This window comes from Mycteria americana, chromosome 9 (assembly GCF_035582795.1).
Source record: "Mycteria americana isolate JAX WOST 10 ecotype Jacksonville Zoo and Gardens chromosome 9, USCA_MyAme_1.0, whole genome shotgun sequence".
Lineage (NCBI taxonomy): Eukaryota > Metazoa > Chordata > Aves > Ciconiiformes > Ciconiidae > Mycteria > Mycteria americana.
In genome coordinates, this window is record NC_134373.1 from 26481892 (window position 1) to 26498988 (window position 17097).

A 17097-nucleotide genomic window follows, 5' to 3' on the forward strand; every position below is an offset into this window, starting at 1 on the left:
TCAGCCTGGAGCAGAGGACATTTTGCAACAGCTCGTGGAAATGAATTTGAGCTAAACAAAACAAACCTCCAGGTCAGAAGGGAGGAATGGAGCCTGCACCCTGCCCTGGGGCTCCTCGCTTAGTGTCCACCTGTGTCACCCACCTACCTCACAGGGCTGTTGTGAGGCTTAACTGGCAAAAGCACTTGGGCTGGGCAGAAGGGCACCGGCAGCATCTGTAGCATTAACACTATTAAAAGCAAGCAGAGTGATAGATGTTGCCTGTCCTTTCATGTGGTGGCATCACGGCCCTCTGGCTCTCCCTCACCACTCCCCCATCCTCCTGAACTGCTGCAAGATGTTCACCAGTCACTCACTGGCCAGTTTTGACCCCCAGCTTTGAGGGAAGAGGCTGGATCTCAGCAGTCAGCCTCTGCGGGATGGTTGAGCACAGGGTTTGAGATGCCAACAGCAGCACCCTGCTCTGGGAGCTGCCTTGAGTCACTGGAGACCCCCCCCCCCCCCCCGGCCACGGGATCAACCCTTCAGTTGAGGAAACGTTTGTGCAAGTTGGGTTGCAACAAAGCAGCACCCGTTTGTGCTGAAATTCAGCTAGGTGGCATCGGCTGAGCCCCTTCATATCCCAGCACGCTCTCAGCTTTGCCCTTGGCCCCACAGAGCAGAGCGAAGAGGAGAGCTAAGCAGAGACCTAATGGTTTGGGTTTGGCCTGGAACCACCTCCCCCACCCCTGCCAAGGTGACACAGCCCCCAAAGCGAGGACATGAACACCAGGCTGGCTCTGGGGAAGTGATTTCAGGACTCTGAAACAGGGACTGGGGAGAGGAGAAGCTCTGGCTGGCCTGCTCTGTGGTTCAGCACGCACACGCTGACCTCTGGCTCCATGGTGTTGGGAAGGAGGTACAGAACATGCCCCCTTCTCGATTGCATTTCAGGCACCTGTGGCTCTACCAGCCCATCCAGGAAGGACACGTGGTGACAGGGAAAGGCTGTCAGACTGCCAGCAGCAGGCCAAACCCCTCCTTCAGCTGCGCAGGGCTTCTCCTGCTGGAAGGAGAGGAGTAGTCACCTCCAACAGGGATTTCTGCACCTCACACCGGGCTGGCGTGGCTGCAGAAATTCACATTGGGAGGGAGTTAACATCAAACTCTTGGGAAGATACTCTGTAAACCAGCCAAAGCCTCTCATCTGCCCCCACACGCAGGCCTGCAGTAGCTCCAGGGCCCCACATCTCCTCCTCTGGCAGGAGGGACAGTCACGCCAGCCCAGGAACAACATCCAAGCAGATCTGCGACTTGGCATCACAGCCCAGCAGGGCAGGAGCTGTGGCACCAGCCTGGAGCCCGAGGGACAAGGAGCTTGTCTCTTGGGAGCTGCTTTTTTCTGAAACACTCTGGATTTGCAGTGCTGGCCATGCCAGGCCCTGGTCAGGAGGGCTCTGGACCAGCAAGTTGGATAGTATGACAACTAACAGGCGAAGGGACTGGACAGCCAAGAGCCATGTTGTGCACTTCACAGAGGATATTCACAAACCAGTGAAGACTGTTCTCCCTTCAAAGACCAGCAGCTCTCCAGCAGTGCAGCACCCCAATGTCCTGGCCCAGGGAAATGCCCACCTGGGGCACCCCCAGGTTGCCCCGCAAGGAAAGGGGTTCGCATCCAGGAGCCTTGGCAATCCCAACAGGAGGCACACGCTGGCGAGCGGGGCCAGTGCAGCAGCACCCAAGTCTGGGGAGCAGCAAGAGCCGATTCCCTCTCCCTGCTGCAAGGCTGGCAGCTCTGACTCCCTGTGTGTTTTATTAAAAAGCCAAGACCTTGGTGAGGAGAGGTGAAGAGGGCCCTGCCCTGTGTGGCTGGGCAGCTCCACAGCATCCCCGGGATGGTCGAGTCCTTGTCCCAGTCCTCTTCAGCGTGGCAGGGGAAAGCTGGCCCCGGGTCACAGCAGGATGGAGCGTATGTTTGCAATGGCTCCCTGGGGGTCCGTCTTGTAGAGCATGAAGTGGCCCTGCACCTGCGCAGCGCTGATCTGCTTGGAGACCGCCAGCGCCTGTTCTGCAAACTGCTCAGCTGCAGCCGGGGACTGCTCGGGGTAGAAGCGCTGGAACATGCAGGCGAGCTGCCAGCGGGAGCAATGGCCCACATACTGCTTGAGATCCACGCGGCCGGGCCGCACCAGGGCCGGGTCCAGCCTGTCGAGACACAGGGGTGCCTTGAAAACCCAATCAAAGTGTCTCTGCAGGGTGGGTCCTGCAGGAAGCACCCCTCCACGCTAGCGGAGCCAGCGTCCTATCTGCAAGGTGCTCTGCACTGTGGGATGGTAAAGGTGGGGAAGAGGTTTGTCCCTGGGGGGTTGAGGGGAGAAATCAACCCAAAAGAAACAGGAGAGCTGGGGAAGGGCTGGCTCTGGAGGAGGACAAGTGTGTTCTGGGAAACAGCTCTGCCCATCTGTGTCCCATGAGCAGCCTCTGAACAATACTCTAGATCAGCTCGGTCTGGAGTGAGCCAAGCCTGCCACAGGGCAGCGTCTGGCCAGGTGCTGTGGGCCCAGGCTGCATCCTGCCAACCCAATGTGCTGCACACAGGGCCAGCGTTTCACTCACAGCATGGTCACAACCCCAAAATCTGCAGATCCCCGCAGGCAGGAAGCTCGTACCTCTTCTGAAGGGCACAGCCATGGTCTGAACAGCAAGGAAGCATCTGAAGCTCCAGCAAAGGGGATCCCGATTAGCAGTCAAGGGATTTGCATCCCAGAGGAGGATTCGGGAAACCTGAACCCCCAGTCCTCACACTGGAGGATGCAAATAGCCTTCCATATAGGTCATCAAAAGGGAGCAAGGTTTTCCTGTGCTACCCTCCCTGTTCCCTCCCAGAGGGCAGCTCTAACCTGTCCACGTAGTTGGTGGTCATGAAGACAATCCTGGCCTCCGTGGAGGCCACACCATCCAGTGCGTTGAGGAGGCCGCTGAAGGTCAGGCGCCCCATGCCTTGGTACACAGCCGGGTCTAGGGACAGAGGCGACCAAGATCATATCCATCGGCCAGTCACCCCGCGCAGTCTCGTGGACTGCCTCCCTATTGCCTGAGGCTTAAGCCAAGCTCCCCGCTCGCTCCTTGCCCTGAGGCTGACCCTCTGCCTCTCCCTGGCCGGCAGCCCATTCACCTCCCCTGCCCAGCCGCACCCCTGGGAACCCACAGCTGGACAGGAGAAGTGTCTTTGCCTGAGGATAAAGGACCCAAATGTCCCTTTATATGGCCTAGCCAAAACTGGGCAAGGTCCAGCTTGGGCCCTGAGGCCCCAGAGACCTGCCCACTGTTGGTCTCTGCTGGTGCGGCAGAACAGCCCAGAGTCCAAACCACCCCCCAGCACAGCCAGCAAACATCCCTCCTGCCGCTGGCCCGGGAAAAGGGGCACCGCTCACTCTCAGCAGCGAGGTCCCGGCTGACGAAGGCAGCGTCCACGTCCTCCAGCAGGATGATGCTCTGCTGCGGTGCCACACTCAGCAGGTGATTGAGCCGGTCATCGGAGAGGCTGCGGTCACTGAGGCTCAGCAGGCAGATACTGTACTGCAGCTCCCCAGCCAGGGCTGTGCTGGGAAGGACACAAACCACAGGGGTGAATCACAGCGAGAAAGCCCAGAGCACAGGAAAAACCCGATCTCCCTGCCCAGCAGCCGGGGAGAGGGCAGAGGCATCCTCCCCCAGCGGGGATCAGACACGGAGGGCAGGTGGGAGCCCCTGCTCAGCCCACTGGTGCCATGCAGCACTGTGCAAAGCAAGGGCACGAAGGGCTCGTTACCCTAACCCGTCACGGTCCCAGCAACGTGAATGGTGCCACCAGGCACCATGCAGGACACACAGCCCACTCCCGCATTTCAAAGCCAAACTCATCCACACCCCCTCAGCAGAGGCTGCTGTGCCCCAGAGCAGGCAGCTGGCAGGAAAACTGCTGTTAGCCAGCTGGCAATACTCACATGAAGCTGCTCTTCCCACAGCCGGGAGGACCATACAGCAGGTAGCCTCTTCGGTAGGGGATCCCTAGGAAGACAGTGTCCTTTTAGGAACCAGCTGAGTTGCTCTGAGCTCTCTCCCCTAGAGCTGTGGGACTACACCAGAGGAAGGCAAGCAGCAGGACAAAGTTTCTCTGCAGCTGTCTTCAGAGAGGACCACGAGCATCCTGCCCCACCCCACAGCAGCGTCACAGGAGCAATGAACTCCATGGCTTATCGCGGTTTCCAGGACTGGATTGAACCGAGGGGAGTTTGTCCCTTTGCAGGCCCAGGCCTGACCTCAGCACCTGGGCTCGCTCATTTGCGGGACGTGCCCGAGGTAGTGCCTCACAGCCGTGGCTGCAGGGGGGTAAGGACCCATGCTGGGCACAGTACATGCTGGACACCACACCGGAGCCTTGCCTCTCTCGCTGTACCACTTGGGGTTGTTGATGAACTCCTTCACGTCCTGGACCAGCCTCTCCGACACACCTTCCTCCAGCACCACTGAGCTGAGAGGCCGGCGGCGGCGGGGGAAGCCGAACTGTCGCCACTCTGCTCCCATGGCCGTGTACATGATCGTCCTCCCCTCCTGCTGCTGCAGTGCCAGCTCCCGGGCTGCAGAGAGAGGCAGAGGGGACAGCTGGCAGGGAAAAGGATCTCCTGTGAAGCCCTGGGTGTCTCCAGGGAGCATGCTGTTCCCAGCAGGGTCCCACACAGCTCCACTACAGACCTTCCCGGAGGATATTGAAGAAGATCTCCCGGTTGGTGCCCAGCGCAGTGAAGGTGACGGACTCCCAGGGGGTCCCCGTGTGCAGGTCGATCATCTGCTTTTCCCGATTGCGCTCGATGCGAATCCACTTCCTGCGATACCTGGGGTGGGAAGATGGGATTGGGGGATGGTGGTCCAGCACCACTCAGCTCAGCCCAGCTCGGGTTGTGCATCAAGAAGAACACTCATCTCGGGTAAAGAAATCACTTCGTGCTGATGAATACAGACTCCTCTTGCTACTCTCAATCTCCTGCCCTAATCCAGACCCAAGGAGGAGGCAGGATCCTCTCTGCTGCCTCCATGGGCTCCCCAGGTTGGAGTTTCCTTGCCAAAATGAGGGTCAGTCCCCAGACTACTTTCCCCTGCAATCCCTTACCAGATGAAATGGTTCCCAGGGCTGGGGATGAAGTCAAACTTGGTGCTGACACGTCCGCTTTCATGCTGCAGGTACGACGTCTCGACGCTGAGGTGCTGCGTGTGCTTGGCGTGGTGGGAGATCCAGTTCAGCAGCCAGTGGTAGCTCTTATCCTTGCTGGGCACCTCCAAGGTGATCATGTAATGGCGCCTGAAAGCCACCAGCCCAAACTGGGCCCCTTTCCGGGCTAACGCCAGGGCTGTGCCCACCCCAACGAGGCCAAACCCAGCCCCAAAGTACGGGTTGTCCTTCAGTGCTAAGACGAAGTCAGAAAAGGGCATTGTGGGAGGTTAAGCAGCTCCTTTCCACAGCATCACCTCTGCATTCCGGAAACAAACCTGTGTGGAAAGAGAAGGACTGAATGGCAGTGGGGGACACAACGGATTGCCCGTAGTTCCCTGGCCTTTATTGTGGCCAGTTCTCAAGGTGAAAAGCTGCCTGGCACATTCGGACTTCCCACATCCGTGTTTATCTTATTCAGGGGGGGTTCAGACAGCCGCTGACCGCAGGAGCCTCTTCCCTCTCTGCGGGTCACTGGGTGAGACAGGCAGGAGGGGGCCAGGAGCTGGAGGCTCTCATGCAAGCACAGAAGCATCTGTTGCTTCTTCAGCCATGACAGCAAGCCCAGAGCTTTACACAGTTTTATTCTTTAAACAGCTAGAAACCATGAGCACTACAATTATTTAAGGTTTATTGTTTGAAAAGCTGAAGTGCATCCCCAGGCTGAGCCAAGAGCTGGTTCTTTGCTGCTGGCAATGGGCGCACAACTGGGGTGGAACCACCATCTCCATGTCTGGATAAAGGGCACCAGCCACACGCTGAGGGGGCTTGAAGTTTCTCCAGGTGCCTCAGCAGGGGCCTGTCAGATATAGGGGATGAGGGGGAGCCTCCCCTGGCAGACAGACAGACAGACTCGGCTCCCTCTAGCAGGATCCCACCTCCCCCAGAAGAGGGTCTGACCCCACAGCAAGGCTTCTTCCCAGGGCAGGGCGTCCCCTGCCCCACAGGAAGGCCTCGGGCCCTCGGCAGGGTCCATGCCCCGCAGTGTGGCCTTCCCCCCCGCAGCCGAGCCTCAGCCCCGCGGCAGGAGCCCGTCTTCCCCTGCAGGAGACCGGGCCCCACACCGGCCTTCCCTACAGCAGGGGCCCGGCCCCCGCCCGCTCCACAGCGGGGCCTCCGCTCTGCTCCCCTCCCCTCGCCCCCACGGCGGGCTCCCCCCCTCCAGCAGGAGCTCGCCCCCGCCGGTACCGGTACCGGCCTCGGCCCCGCCGCCCCTCACCTCCGCGCAGCGCCGCTCTAGCCCACGCCGCGCCGCTCTCTATGGCCCCGACCCCACTTCCGCCCGGCGCCGCTTCCGGCCGGCTGCCGGCTCGCACCATAGAGCGGGGCCGGGGCGGGCGGCGGGGCCGGGCAGAGCGGTCGCGCGAGCTGCACAAAGGGTGACGCTCCCTCCCACCCGGCGCGCCTCACGGAGATGCGGCGGGGCTGGAGGTGGGGGCACCGGGGCTGGAGGTGGGGGCACCGGGGCGACGGGCCGGGGCCGTGATGCGAGGGGGCCGGGACGGCTCCGGCCGTGCGGGGACTCGCGATAGGTACCTCCTCGCCGGGGGCTGGGCCCGAGTCTGGGCCTACCTGGGCCCGGGGAGCAGGCCCTGGATGCTGGGGTCAGGGAGCGGCCCCCGGGCGTCTTTGGGGATGGTACCGGTGTCCCTGTGCCCCCATCTCCCCCGTGGCAGCGGGTTTCACCAGCAGCCTGCTTGGGGCATGGCAGGAGGGATTGAGATACCCCGGTTCATAGCCCTGCCTGGAGACTGGCACCACAGGCTGACCCCCAAAATGCTGTAGCACCCCTGGGCTTCTGGGCTCTCCCTTGTTTAAAGTGCTTTCTTATGTTTCAGAGTGAGAGGCCCTCCTGCCCGGCACCGAGCCAGTGCCTGGTGGCCATGAGTGCAGAAGTGGCTGTGTCTGAGGCTGCCGGCGGGGAGATGGAGGCCCTGTGCTCGGAGCTGCTCCTGCCCGCACCGGGAGAGGCAGGAGCTGCGGGAAGCCCTGGTGTGGCCAGTACTGGCCTGGCTGGGACGCCCCCGCTGACTGCCAGCCAGGACTTGCTGCTGGCAGAGGCGTCGATGTCTGGGGAAGGGGCTCATGCTGAAGGAAGCAATGTGGAAATATTCATCGAAGCCGTGGCTGGCAATGTGACGCTGAGCAACGCGGCCAATGCCACAGGTACAGGGTGCGGGGAGGGCAGCGTGGGCCCCTTGGCACTCAGCGGAGGGAGAGAGGTCCAGCTGGGGGACCTGTCCCCTCCAGGTGGCACCCTGGGGACACCATGGTGCCCTCGAGTCTCTGACCCCAAGTGCATCATGAGTCTGGTGCCACCGTTCGGTGCAGACCTGGCACAAGCTGGGTGTGCGGATGGGGAGGGGTGGCTGTGGGAGCCTCGGGCTGGATGAAGGAGTCGCTCCGGGCTGTCGGGAGGGACCTGGCAGAGATCTCCACCCCGGGCTGCCTCCCCCAGCACGGTTCTCACTTGGGTCCAGTGTGGGGGTATCCTGCTAAGAAACGGGGCCCAGCTGGCCTCACATCTCTGCGTGCCTCAAAGGTGCTAAGGGACAGACCTGGTCATCTGGTCACCCGGGGGTGGTGTCCCCCCTCTTATGGGAGGTGTCCTGGGATACCTTGGGCAGGGGGAGGGCTGCAGTTCTCCAAACTGTAACTTGTGGCAACAGTGGTGTATCCTCCTTGTCCGGAGCTGGAACTGAACCGCCAGTCCCAAGCTCTGGGCCTGGTGAAAGCCCTTTCTAACACTCGCCCCTCGCTCCCTGCAGAGGTGCTGGTCAAAGTGGTGGAGCTGTATTTCTGCGAGAGGTGTGGCCAGAGCTTTCCGGAGGCCTCCCTGCTGTCCCAGCACCAGTGCCTGCTGCTGGCCCCCCCAGGCCAGCTGGAGCTCCCTGGGGCACTGTCGGCTTCCACCAGCGAGGGCCAGAGTGAGCCAGAGGGCTCAGAGCTGCCCGGAGCAGGTGCGCAGGAGGGCTCCGCTCCCGAGCGCCTGCTGTGCCCCGTCTGCCAGGAGGCATTCGCACAGCCCGGCGAACTCAAGGAGCACTTCAAGACCCACCGCGCCCCGCCAGGAGCCCTGCCCTGCCCCGAGAAGGGCTGCCGCTTCGCCACGGAGGACCGCAAGCAACTGCGCGACCACCTGCGCTGCTTGCATGGGGCCTCCCCCGTGTCCTGCACCTACCGTGCCTGCCCCCTGCTCTTCCCCAGCCACCTGGCCATGGAGCAGCACCACCGCACCCACTTTCCCTTCCACTGTGGCCGCTGCGACTTTGTCACAGCCAATGCCAAACTCTTCTGGCAGCACAGGAAGGGCCACACCACAGAGTCCCCCACAGAGATGCCTGCCACAGGTGGCTCCCCTGGCTCGGCCCCCCACAGCCTCAAGCATCACTGCGTCCTGCCGTCAGGTATGGCTGGGTGGGGGGGTCAGAGCCTGTGAGTGCTGCAGAGGCTGGTTTGTCCCAGTTACAACTGGGAGGAGTGGGGGGCGAGGCTGTGCTGCTGGAGAGCCAGAGAGCCCTGCGCTCTGGTGGCTCTCTGCAGCTTTCCTCCCTCCCTGCGGCACAGTTTGTGCCTCCCATCTCGGCCAGGAGGTTTTTGGCACGTGTGTGGGTGAGGGGGGCTGGCTCCCTCTTGCCTGGAGCATGATGATCTCTGTCTTTCCCCACTGAAGCAGCAGAAGAAGGGCAGGAGGAGGCAGGGAATTGCCACCCTGGCTGGGAAGCCATCGCAGCAGAAGCCAGGCCGGCAAAGCCCTCAGGCATCAGGGAGGGCTCCTTGGAGGGGCGGAAAGCGTCAGCTGGAGAAGAGGAGGTGGACAGCAGCAGGGACGAGTCACCGGAGGAGGGTGGCGAGAGCCCCTGTGAAGGCGAGGCCAAAGAGGACGGGAAGGTGGCTCCTGAGAAATCTGGAGTGCCACGGGCACAGCACTTCAAAGGTAGGATGTGGGGCACCGGGGGGCCGTACCAGGAGCTGCTCGGGCTTTGTATTATGAGCAAGCAGCATGGCCTCAAGACGGGTGGGGAAATGTGGGTCAGGCTGGTGTGACATGGGGGTCCTGTGCCGTCCAGCAGCCTCATGTCTCCTGCATGTTCCCCCTCCCCTGCCTTCTGCCCAAGTAAATGCATCTCTTCTCCTGTTGCCTGTCCTCAGCTGCTGCCCGGCTCAGGCAAAAGCAGGCAAAAGTTTGCCTGGCTTTGGGGAGCGGGGGCATGTGGGCAGGCCTGGTTTCAGGCTGCGCTGGATCAACTTTGCCAGTATTGAGCTGGAAAGAACCCACCCGAAGCATGCTAGTGGCTTGGGGTGGGGACAGTCCCTCCAAGTAAATGGCTGCTGTGTGACCATGTAAATGATAAGCCCTCACCCCAGCACAGCTGGATCAGGGAGAGAACATCTGCCTGTGCTCTTCTCTGTCTCTTCCCTGCTGACGGTTCCCCCTCCTCTGCTCTCACAGGGGACGTTGCGGAGGGCTCAGAGTACCTCTACAAAACCCACATGTGCCCCGAATGCAAGCGATGCTTCAAGAAGCGGACACACCTGGTGGAGCATCTCCACTTGCACTTCCCCGACCCCAGTCTGCAGTGCCCCAACTGCCACAAGTACTTCACCAGCAAAAGCAAGCTGAAAATCCACATGATGCGCGAGACGGGCGAGAAGGCCCACCGCTGCCCACTCTGCCACTACAGCTCGGTGGAGAAGAACGCCCTCAACCGCCACATGGCCAGCATGCACGAGGACATCTCCAACTTCTACTCTGATGTTTACTCCTGCCCCGTCTGTGAGGAGAAGTTTCGGCTCAGCCAGGCCCTCAAAGAGCACTTGAAGACTCACAAAGCTGAGCCCAAGAGGCTGAGCTGCTTCCAGGGGGGCTGCAGCTACTGTGCAGAGGACCGGAAGGAGTTTGTCCGTCACCTCAAGGATGCTCATGGCATCAAGGCAGTGGAGTGCAAGTACCACGCCTGCTCGCTGCTCTTTGGCACGGCCGAGGCCATGGAGGCTCACCGAAAAACCCACTACGCCTTCCACTGCCAGCAATGCGACTTCATCTGCTCCAACAAGCACGTTTTCCGCAAGCACAAGAAGCAGGGGCACCCGGGCAGCGAGCAGCTCCAGTGCAGCTTCTGCCCCTATGCCACTTTCAACCCTGTGGAGTTTCACGACCACGTGGGCAAGATGCACGCCAACGAGAAGATCCACAAGTGCACTGAGTGCGCCTTTGCCACCGCGCACAAGCGGGTGCTCATCCGGCACATGCTGCTGCACACTGGTGGGCATCTGCTGCGGGGGTCCTGAGAGCCGAGCTGGGATGGGGGGGGGAAGGTCCTGCCCTGGCTTGGGGTGGGCAGGGAGGGCTGGGTCGGAGCTCCTGGGTCCCATCACTGGCTCTGCCACCCTGGCTTCACTTGGTTGAAGTTGTGGTGTGCCCTTATCCCTGCTGTTACCCCCAGCTCCTGCTGAGCTGGTTTCCCCATGGGGGAAGGCAGCCTGTGCTGCCTTATCTGGCTGTCATGCTGAGCGTGTTCCTGTGTTGCCTGCAGGAGAGAAACCTCACAAGTGTGAGCTCTGCGACTTCACGTGCCGGGATGTGAGCTACCTGTCCAAGCACATGCTGACCCACTCCAACGACAAGAACTTCATGTGTACCGAGTGTGGGTACATCACCAAGTGGAAGCACTACCTGAATGTCCACATGCGCAAGCACACAGGAGATCTCCGGTAAAACTCCTGGCCCCGCTGAGCTGGCAGCATAGTCAGGGCTCCCCAAATCTTGCTCTGGGGCTCTGGGGGTCTGCTGCTCTGGGCTGCATCGTGTGCCAGACTCTCTCATGCCTACAGGCTACAACCCGATCTGTCTGGCACATAAGAAATGTGGTGGTCTTTGAGCTTGCAAGCTGTTACCAGCATGGTGCTGTGGAGGCAAAGCTGTCTTTGGTGTCTCCGCGCTGCCAAGGAGGTGTATTACCACATCAGTGCAGCTCTGAGCTTGGGTTCATGGGCTCCACTGATGTCGTGGGCCAAGGCCAAACTGAGCATATGCAGGACTCTGCCAATACCTCTGTATTATCACCTCCCTCGTGTCTAGTCTGCCTCCAGGCTGGAGGTGCTGCCGGTGTGACGCGTGTGTGTTGGGGTGATGCGGTCACTGTATGGGATACCCAGGGTATTCACCTCCCGTCCCCAGGCTGGGGGTGTAAAGCACCAGCGGTGCCAAGGGCTGCAGCAGGGAGGAATTACTTGTGGTAAGAGCTGCCCAGACAGCAAAGGTCAGATCCAGCAAACCGAACAGTGCCCCTTCCCCATGTGTCCAGGACGGGGAAGCAAAGCTCAGCGTGTCTGACAGGGCTCAGCCTGCCCTGGTTCCTCATGCTTCCTGACCGATTCTGCTTCCCCCACAGGTACCAATGCAACCAGTGCTCGTACCGGTGCCACCGTGCTGACCAGCTGAGCAGCCACAAGCTGCGGCACCAGGGCAAAAGCCTGATCTGCGAGGTGTGCGGCTTCGCTTGCAAGCGCAAGTACGAGCTGCAGAAGCACATGCAGGCAAAGCACTCGCAGAACTACCAAGTGCCCATCTTCCAGTGCCAGTACTGCACCTACCAGACCAAGTACAAGCAGGCGCTGCTGAACCACGAGAACTGCAAGCACACCAAACAGAAGGAGTTTCGCTGCGCCCTCTGCTCCTACTGCACCTTCAGCAACACCAGCCTCTTCTTCCACAAGCGCAAGATTCATGGCTACGTCCCTGGTGACAAGGACTGGCTGGAAAACTATGCCAGCAAGGAGCTGGAGATCAGCTCATCTGAGGCGCTCTTCGGCTACGAGCTCGGCGCAGCCCTGCGTGTGGATGCCAGCTCCCCCCTCGCTGGCAAGGAGCAGTGGGCAAAGGTGAAGACGTCCCAGCTGGAGTCCCAGGGGGAAGAAGGCTACCAGCAAGCATTCATGGTGCCCCTCCTTGGGCAGGGCACTGCTCCGCTGGAGAGCGGCAGCAAGGCAGAGGGAGGTGCGGGCGAGGGGGAACAGAGCCGTCCCACTGCTGGCGATGCCCTGGGAGATGACTGCATGCAAGGAGATACTGCCAGAGGCTCGACAGAGCTCACTGCTTCTGGGGACGTGGCGGAGAGCTGCACGTTGCACTTGGAGGCGCTGAACGTCTCATCTGACCCCCTCCTGGAGCATTTGACTGGAGAAGCCTGTACGGTGCAGCCGGAGAGCGTGGAAATGCTGTCCTGCAAGGAGCCTCCCACAGCCTATGAGATGCTGGGCTCCCGGGATGACCTTGGCTTGGAGGACAATGACAATACGCTCGAAGACATCCCGGACTTTGAGGAAGAGGAGGAAGATGTACAAGAGGACGAGGCAGTGAGGCTGGAGGACAGGGTAGCAGCAGGAGACAGCCAGGGAAAAGACTCCCTAAGGCAAGCCACGGGCCACCTCGAGGGGTCATGCTCAGACCACCACAAGCTGGTGGCAGACACCGAGATGAGAGAGACTAACCAAGCTGAGCTGCCGGAGGCCTGGCTCAGCATGCTGAAGACAGCTGAGCAGAGCCACCCGCCTGTCCCAGAGGATGCCACTGCCTCTGATGAGGATGCCAGAGGCGGCTCAGAGTCAGTGCTGAAGGCACTGCGGAAGCAGGACAAGGAGCAGGCGGAGACGCTGGTGCTGGAGGGTAGGGTGCAGATGCTGGTGGTGCAGTCAGAGAGCCAGATCTTTAAGTGTGAGAAGTGCTCGTACATCACACGAAAGGAGAAGTCCATGTCCCTGCACTCCAAGGCCAGCTGCCAGAGCCGCCGGGCCCCACTCGTGTGCCATGAGTGCGGCGCCAGCTTTAAGCAGCAAAGGGGACTCAACACACATCTCCTCAAGAAGTGCCCGGTCCTCCTGAAGAAGAACAAGATCCTCAAACCAGCTGGTCAGGAGCCACCTGGGTTGTGCCAACCTGCTGACCAGCCTGGTGATAACAGTATGGAAATGGCAGAGACCGAGAGGGGAGGCTCGGAGGAGTCTGAGCATGCCAAGAGCCCCTGGGAAGCTGAACTGCTGCCTGATAAAATGCAGGCAGCAGGCAGTCCTTTGGCTGGGGAACGGGCCTCGGGCTGTCCTGCCCCTGAGAAATCCCTGCCGGGGGATTTCAGCACAGAGGTGGTGGAAGAGCCTCCCCAGCGAGGGGATGGGGCTGAGGCAGGTGGAGCTGCTTGTTCCCCCCAGTCTGGGAAACCTTCGGAGAAATACCGGCTGGAGGGAGGGAAGCTGCACTGCAATGCCTGCTCCTTCGTGTGCTCCCGTGTCTCCACCATCACCTCCCACGTGGAGGATGGGTGCCGGAGCCTGGAGCAGTTCTGGTGCTCCCTGTGCCCCGAGGCCTTCCGCTCCCGGCGGGCCCTGAAGAGTCACTGTGCCGAGAAGCACGTTGTGCGTCCTGAGGAGGACGGACTCCAAGACACCGAGCTCCCCGAAGGGGACCCGTCCAGCATTGAGACGGGCCAGCCCAGTGAGCCCTGCCTGGATGCAGCCCCCCCCAAATCCACCCTGCCCAAGAGAAGGCGTTTCTCCTGCCCCACCTGCCCCTTCACCTGCCACCAGGAACGGGCCATGAAGACACACAAGAAGAGGGGCTGCGTGGCGCTGGGCGAGTTTCGCTGCGCCTCCTGCCCCTTCACCTCCAAGGCAGCCAAAGCCCTGCGGCTACACCGCAAGCTGCACCGCAAGCACTACAGCAAGCGGCCGCAGCTGCAGTGCCGCCAGTGCGAGTTCACCTGCAAGCAGGCCCGCTGCCTGCGGCAGCACATCCGCATCAAGCACGAGGGGGTGAAGCCGCACAAGTGCCGCTACTGCGACTTCAGCACCACGCGGCGCTACCGCCTGGAGGCCCACCAGTCCCTGCACACCGGCGTGGGGCGCATCGCCTGCGGCATCTGCAGCCAGACCTTCGGCACCAACTCCAAGCTGCGCATCCACCGCCTGCGGGTGCACGAGAAGACGCCCACCCACTTCTGCCCGCTCTGCGACTACAGCAGCTACCTGCAGAACGACATCACCCGCCACGTCAACAGCTGCCACCGTGGCGAGCTCAACTTCGGCTGCTCCCGCTGCGAGGCTCGCTTCAGCTCCGAGACGGCCCTCAAGCAGCACGTCCTGCGGCGGCACGAGGAGAAGGTGTCCTATGGCTGCCCGCGCTGCGGCTTCGTGTGCCACAGCGAGGCCACGCTCAAGTGCCACGTGCAGAAGCAGCACCCGCACCTGGAGTGCAGCACCTGCAAGGAGACCTTTGCCACCCGGGAGGCACTGGAGGAGCACAAGACGCAGCATTTCAGCCACCGCTGTGAGCTGTGCAGCTTTGCAGCCAAGGAGCGGCAGCAGCTGGTGCGGCATTATGTGGAGAGCCACGAGCCGTCCTCCCTCCAGGACAAACCCCTGCGGTGCCCCTTCTGCGACTTCGCCTGCTGCCACCAGCTCGTCTTCGACCAGCACATGAAGGGCCATGGGGGCACCCGCGTGTACAAGTGCTCGGACTGCGAGTACACCACCAAGAACAGGCAGAAGATCACGTGGCACATCCGCATCCACACCGGCGAGAAGCCCTACAAGTGCCACCTCTGTAAATACGCCTGTGCCGACCCCTCGCGTCTCAAGGTGAGAGCCCTGCTTGGGGATGGGGGATGCATCCTGCTGCATCTGCATGGGTTGGGGGGGATCCACACATGAGGATCTGGGGAAGAATAAGAAACTCCCAAGGGGAAGTTTTGTCCTCTGTCTCCTCTTCTCTGTGGCTCCTACAGGAATAGGAGGCAAGCAGGTAAAACTCAGGTGGGTACAATATGTTTCTGTCCTAAACCCTGTTCCCTGCTGTTGCAGATTAAGGGGAAGAGGGATTTGTAGCAAAGCAAGAGGGTGGGCAGCTGTCCAGGTTCGCTTCTCTTCCCGCTGACACCTCTAGCATCCTCTGGGTGCAGCTGGCCGTGCCCCCGTCATGGGGCAGCCTCGCACCGCTCACTCGAAGCCAAGTTTGGCTGCCCGCTGGCTAGCAGCATGCCCTGTGGTACCAGTTAGACACAGTGCAGGGAAAGCTCAGCTTCCCTGCAAGCAGAGCCAGACCCTGCCCTCATTTCTGTAGGTGGTTAGCATCCTCATGCATGGCAAAGGGCCTTTCCTGGAAGAGGAGGGCCAGGCATGGGGTAATGGAGGGGAAAATGGTCTGGTTTTGCTAAAAGAAATATTGACTTTTTTAATGGCCAGGCTGAGCTGGAGCCCTCTGGGGCTGCCTGGGCGAGGCTGCGCAACATGCTCAGCTCAGGGCTAGCTCTGTTGAGCTGGGTTTTAACCTGGACTTTGCCCTAAATACCAAACTGGGGAGAAAAGCCTGTGCCCCTCCACAGGCTGGGACAGAGCAAGCTCAGCAGTACGGGGGCCTCATCCTGACCCTGCTGTGGATGCCCCCTGCCCATAGTCTGCCAGGCAAGCAGACAGCACTCCTTACCCCACGCAATTTGAGATGTCAGAGCTCTCTGAGCCCCTCGCTGGCACCCCAGAACCCTGCACATTCCCAGGGCAGGTGGCATGGCCTCATCCTGACCCTGCCCTCTTGCCCTGCGCCCAGTACCACATGCGGATCCACAAGGAGGAGCGGAAATACCTCTGCCCCGACTGCGGCTACAAGTGCAAGTGGGTGAACCAGCTCAAGTACCACATGACGAAGCACACGGGTGAGTGCTGCCTGATGGGGACGGGCCGTGGGACACTAGGGAGGGCACTGGGGCTGTGCGGACCCCAGCTCCATGCTTCCTTTGCTACCAGTGGCCCAGCTGGAGGTGAGGGAGGACCCCCAGCAGTTGGGGGGCAGCACGTTCTCGTGTGCTGGTGGGTTGGGGACAGTGCCCCAGGGCGGGAGGGAAATTGGGGTGGTACGGACCCCTGGGGCCAAGGCACGGTGCCTTGGAAATTTGGGGTTTTGAGGTGCCTGCTGGCAGGCTGTGCCTTCCCAGCACCGAGGATGGTGGGTAGGGGGGTCCCTGGGAACTGATGCCATTATGGGGAGGGCAAGACCCGCAGGAGGGAGGGCACCATACCCCCATCCCAACCCCTTCCCCATCGCTGCAGGCCTGAAGCCGTACCGCTGCGACGAGTGCGAGTACCGCACCAACCGGGCGGATGCCCTGCGGGTGCACAAGGAGACACGGCACCGGGAGGCCCGCTCCTTCATCTGTGAGCAGTGCGGCAAGGCCTTCAAGACCCGCTTCCTCCTCAAGACCCACCTGAAGAAGCACAGTGAGGAGAAGCCCTATGTCTGCAATGCCTGCGGGCGGGCTTTCCGCTGGGCAGCCGGCCTGCGCCACCATTACCTGACCCACACCAACGAGCACCCCTTCTTCTGCCGCTACTGCCCCTACAAGGCCAAGCAGAAGTTCCAGGTCATCAAACACATCCAGCGGCATCACCCCGAGCGTGGGGCTGGCGACCCCAGCCAGGGGGTGGGCAAGGACCCCAGCACACCCACCGTCCACCTCCACGCTGTGCAGAGGGAGAGGCGGGTGGAGGGGCCCCCCAGGACGGAGCAGGAAGGAGGGTGCCCCGCGGAGAAGGACGGTGCTTCGCAGTGAGGCCGAATCCTGACTGCTTTAAGGCCCTAGTGGCGCAGGCCTGTTGCAGAGATGTATGTGTGTGTGTATAGGCATATATGTATATGGGATGTAAAATATGTGGCTGTATAAAAGGAATCTCTCGGCTCCTTTTAATCTTTTCTCTTGGGGCTGTTTAGAGCTCTGTGCAAGCTGTGGGACAGGTGCCTGCAGGGACAGCGCAAGCAGAAGCCCAGCTCCCCGTCTCTGTCCCCAGTGCCACTGCACCCAGACACGAGCCTGCCTCTCACT

General features: G+C 61.2%; 2 protein-coding genes across 4 annotated transcripts; one reads left to right on the plus strand and one right to left on the minus strand.

The window, feature by feature from the left end:
- Positions 1–1755: 1755 nt before the first annotated feature.
- Positions 1756–6536, minus strand: BCS1L (BCS1 ubiquinol-cytochrome c reductase complex chaperone). 2 transcript variants are annotated; one of them, XM_075511285.1, is made up of 8 exons: positions 6450–6536; positions 5132–5508; positions 4717–4856; positions 4407–4601; positions 3969–4032; positions 3417–3586; positions 2883–3000; positions 1756–2187 (listed from the first exon to the last, which is right to left on the minus strand). In XM_075511285.1, the coding sequence occupies exons 2-8, from the start codon at positions 5449–5451 to the stop codon at positions 1935–1937; spliced, it is 1260 nt and encodes a 419-aa protein (XP_075367400.1). In that variant the 5' UTR covers positions 5452–5508; positions 6450–6536; the 3' UTR covers positions 1756–1934. The 2 variants fall into 2 exon arrangements, with proteins under 2 accessions (XP_075367400.1, XP_075367401.1); XM_075511286.1 differs by lacking the exon at positions 4407–4601.
- On the plus strand, positions 6526–16962 carry ZNF142 (zinc finger protein 142). 2 transcript variants are annotated; one of them, XM_075511283.1, is made up of 9 exons: positions 6526–6661; positions 7069–7396; positions 7999–8637; positions 8904–9167; positions 9684–10496; positions 10768–10945; positions 11626–14863; positions 15828–15933; positions 16328–16962. In XM_075511283.1, the coding sequence occupies exons 2-9, from the start codon at positions 7114–7116 to the stop codon at positions 16825–16827; spliced, it is 6021 nt and encodes a 2006-aa protein (XP_075367398.1). In that variant the 5' UTR covers positions 6526–6661; positions 7069–7113; the 3' UTR covers positions 16828–16962. The 2 variants fall into 2 exon arrangements, with proteins under 2 accessions (XP_075367398.1, XP_075367399.1); XM_075511284.1 differs by having other exon boundaries at positions 8907–9167.
- The last annotated feature ends 135 nt before the right edge of the window (positions 16963–17097 follow it).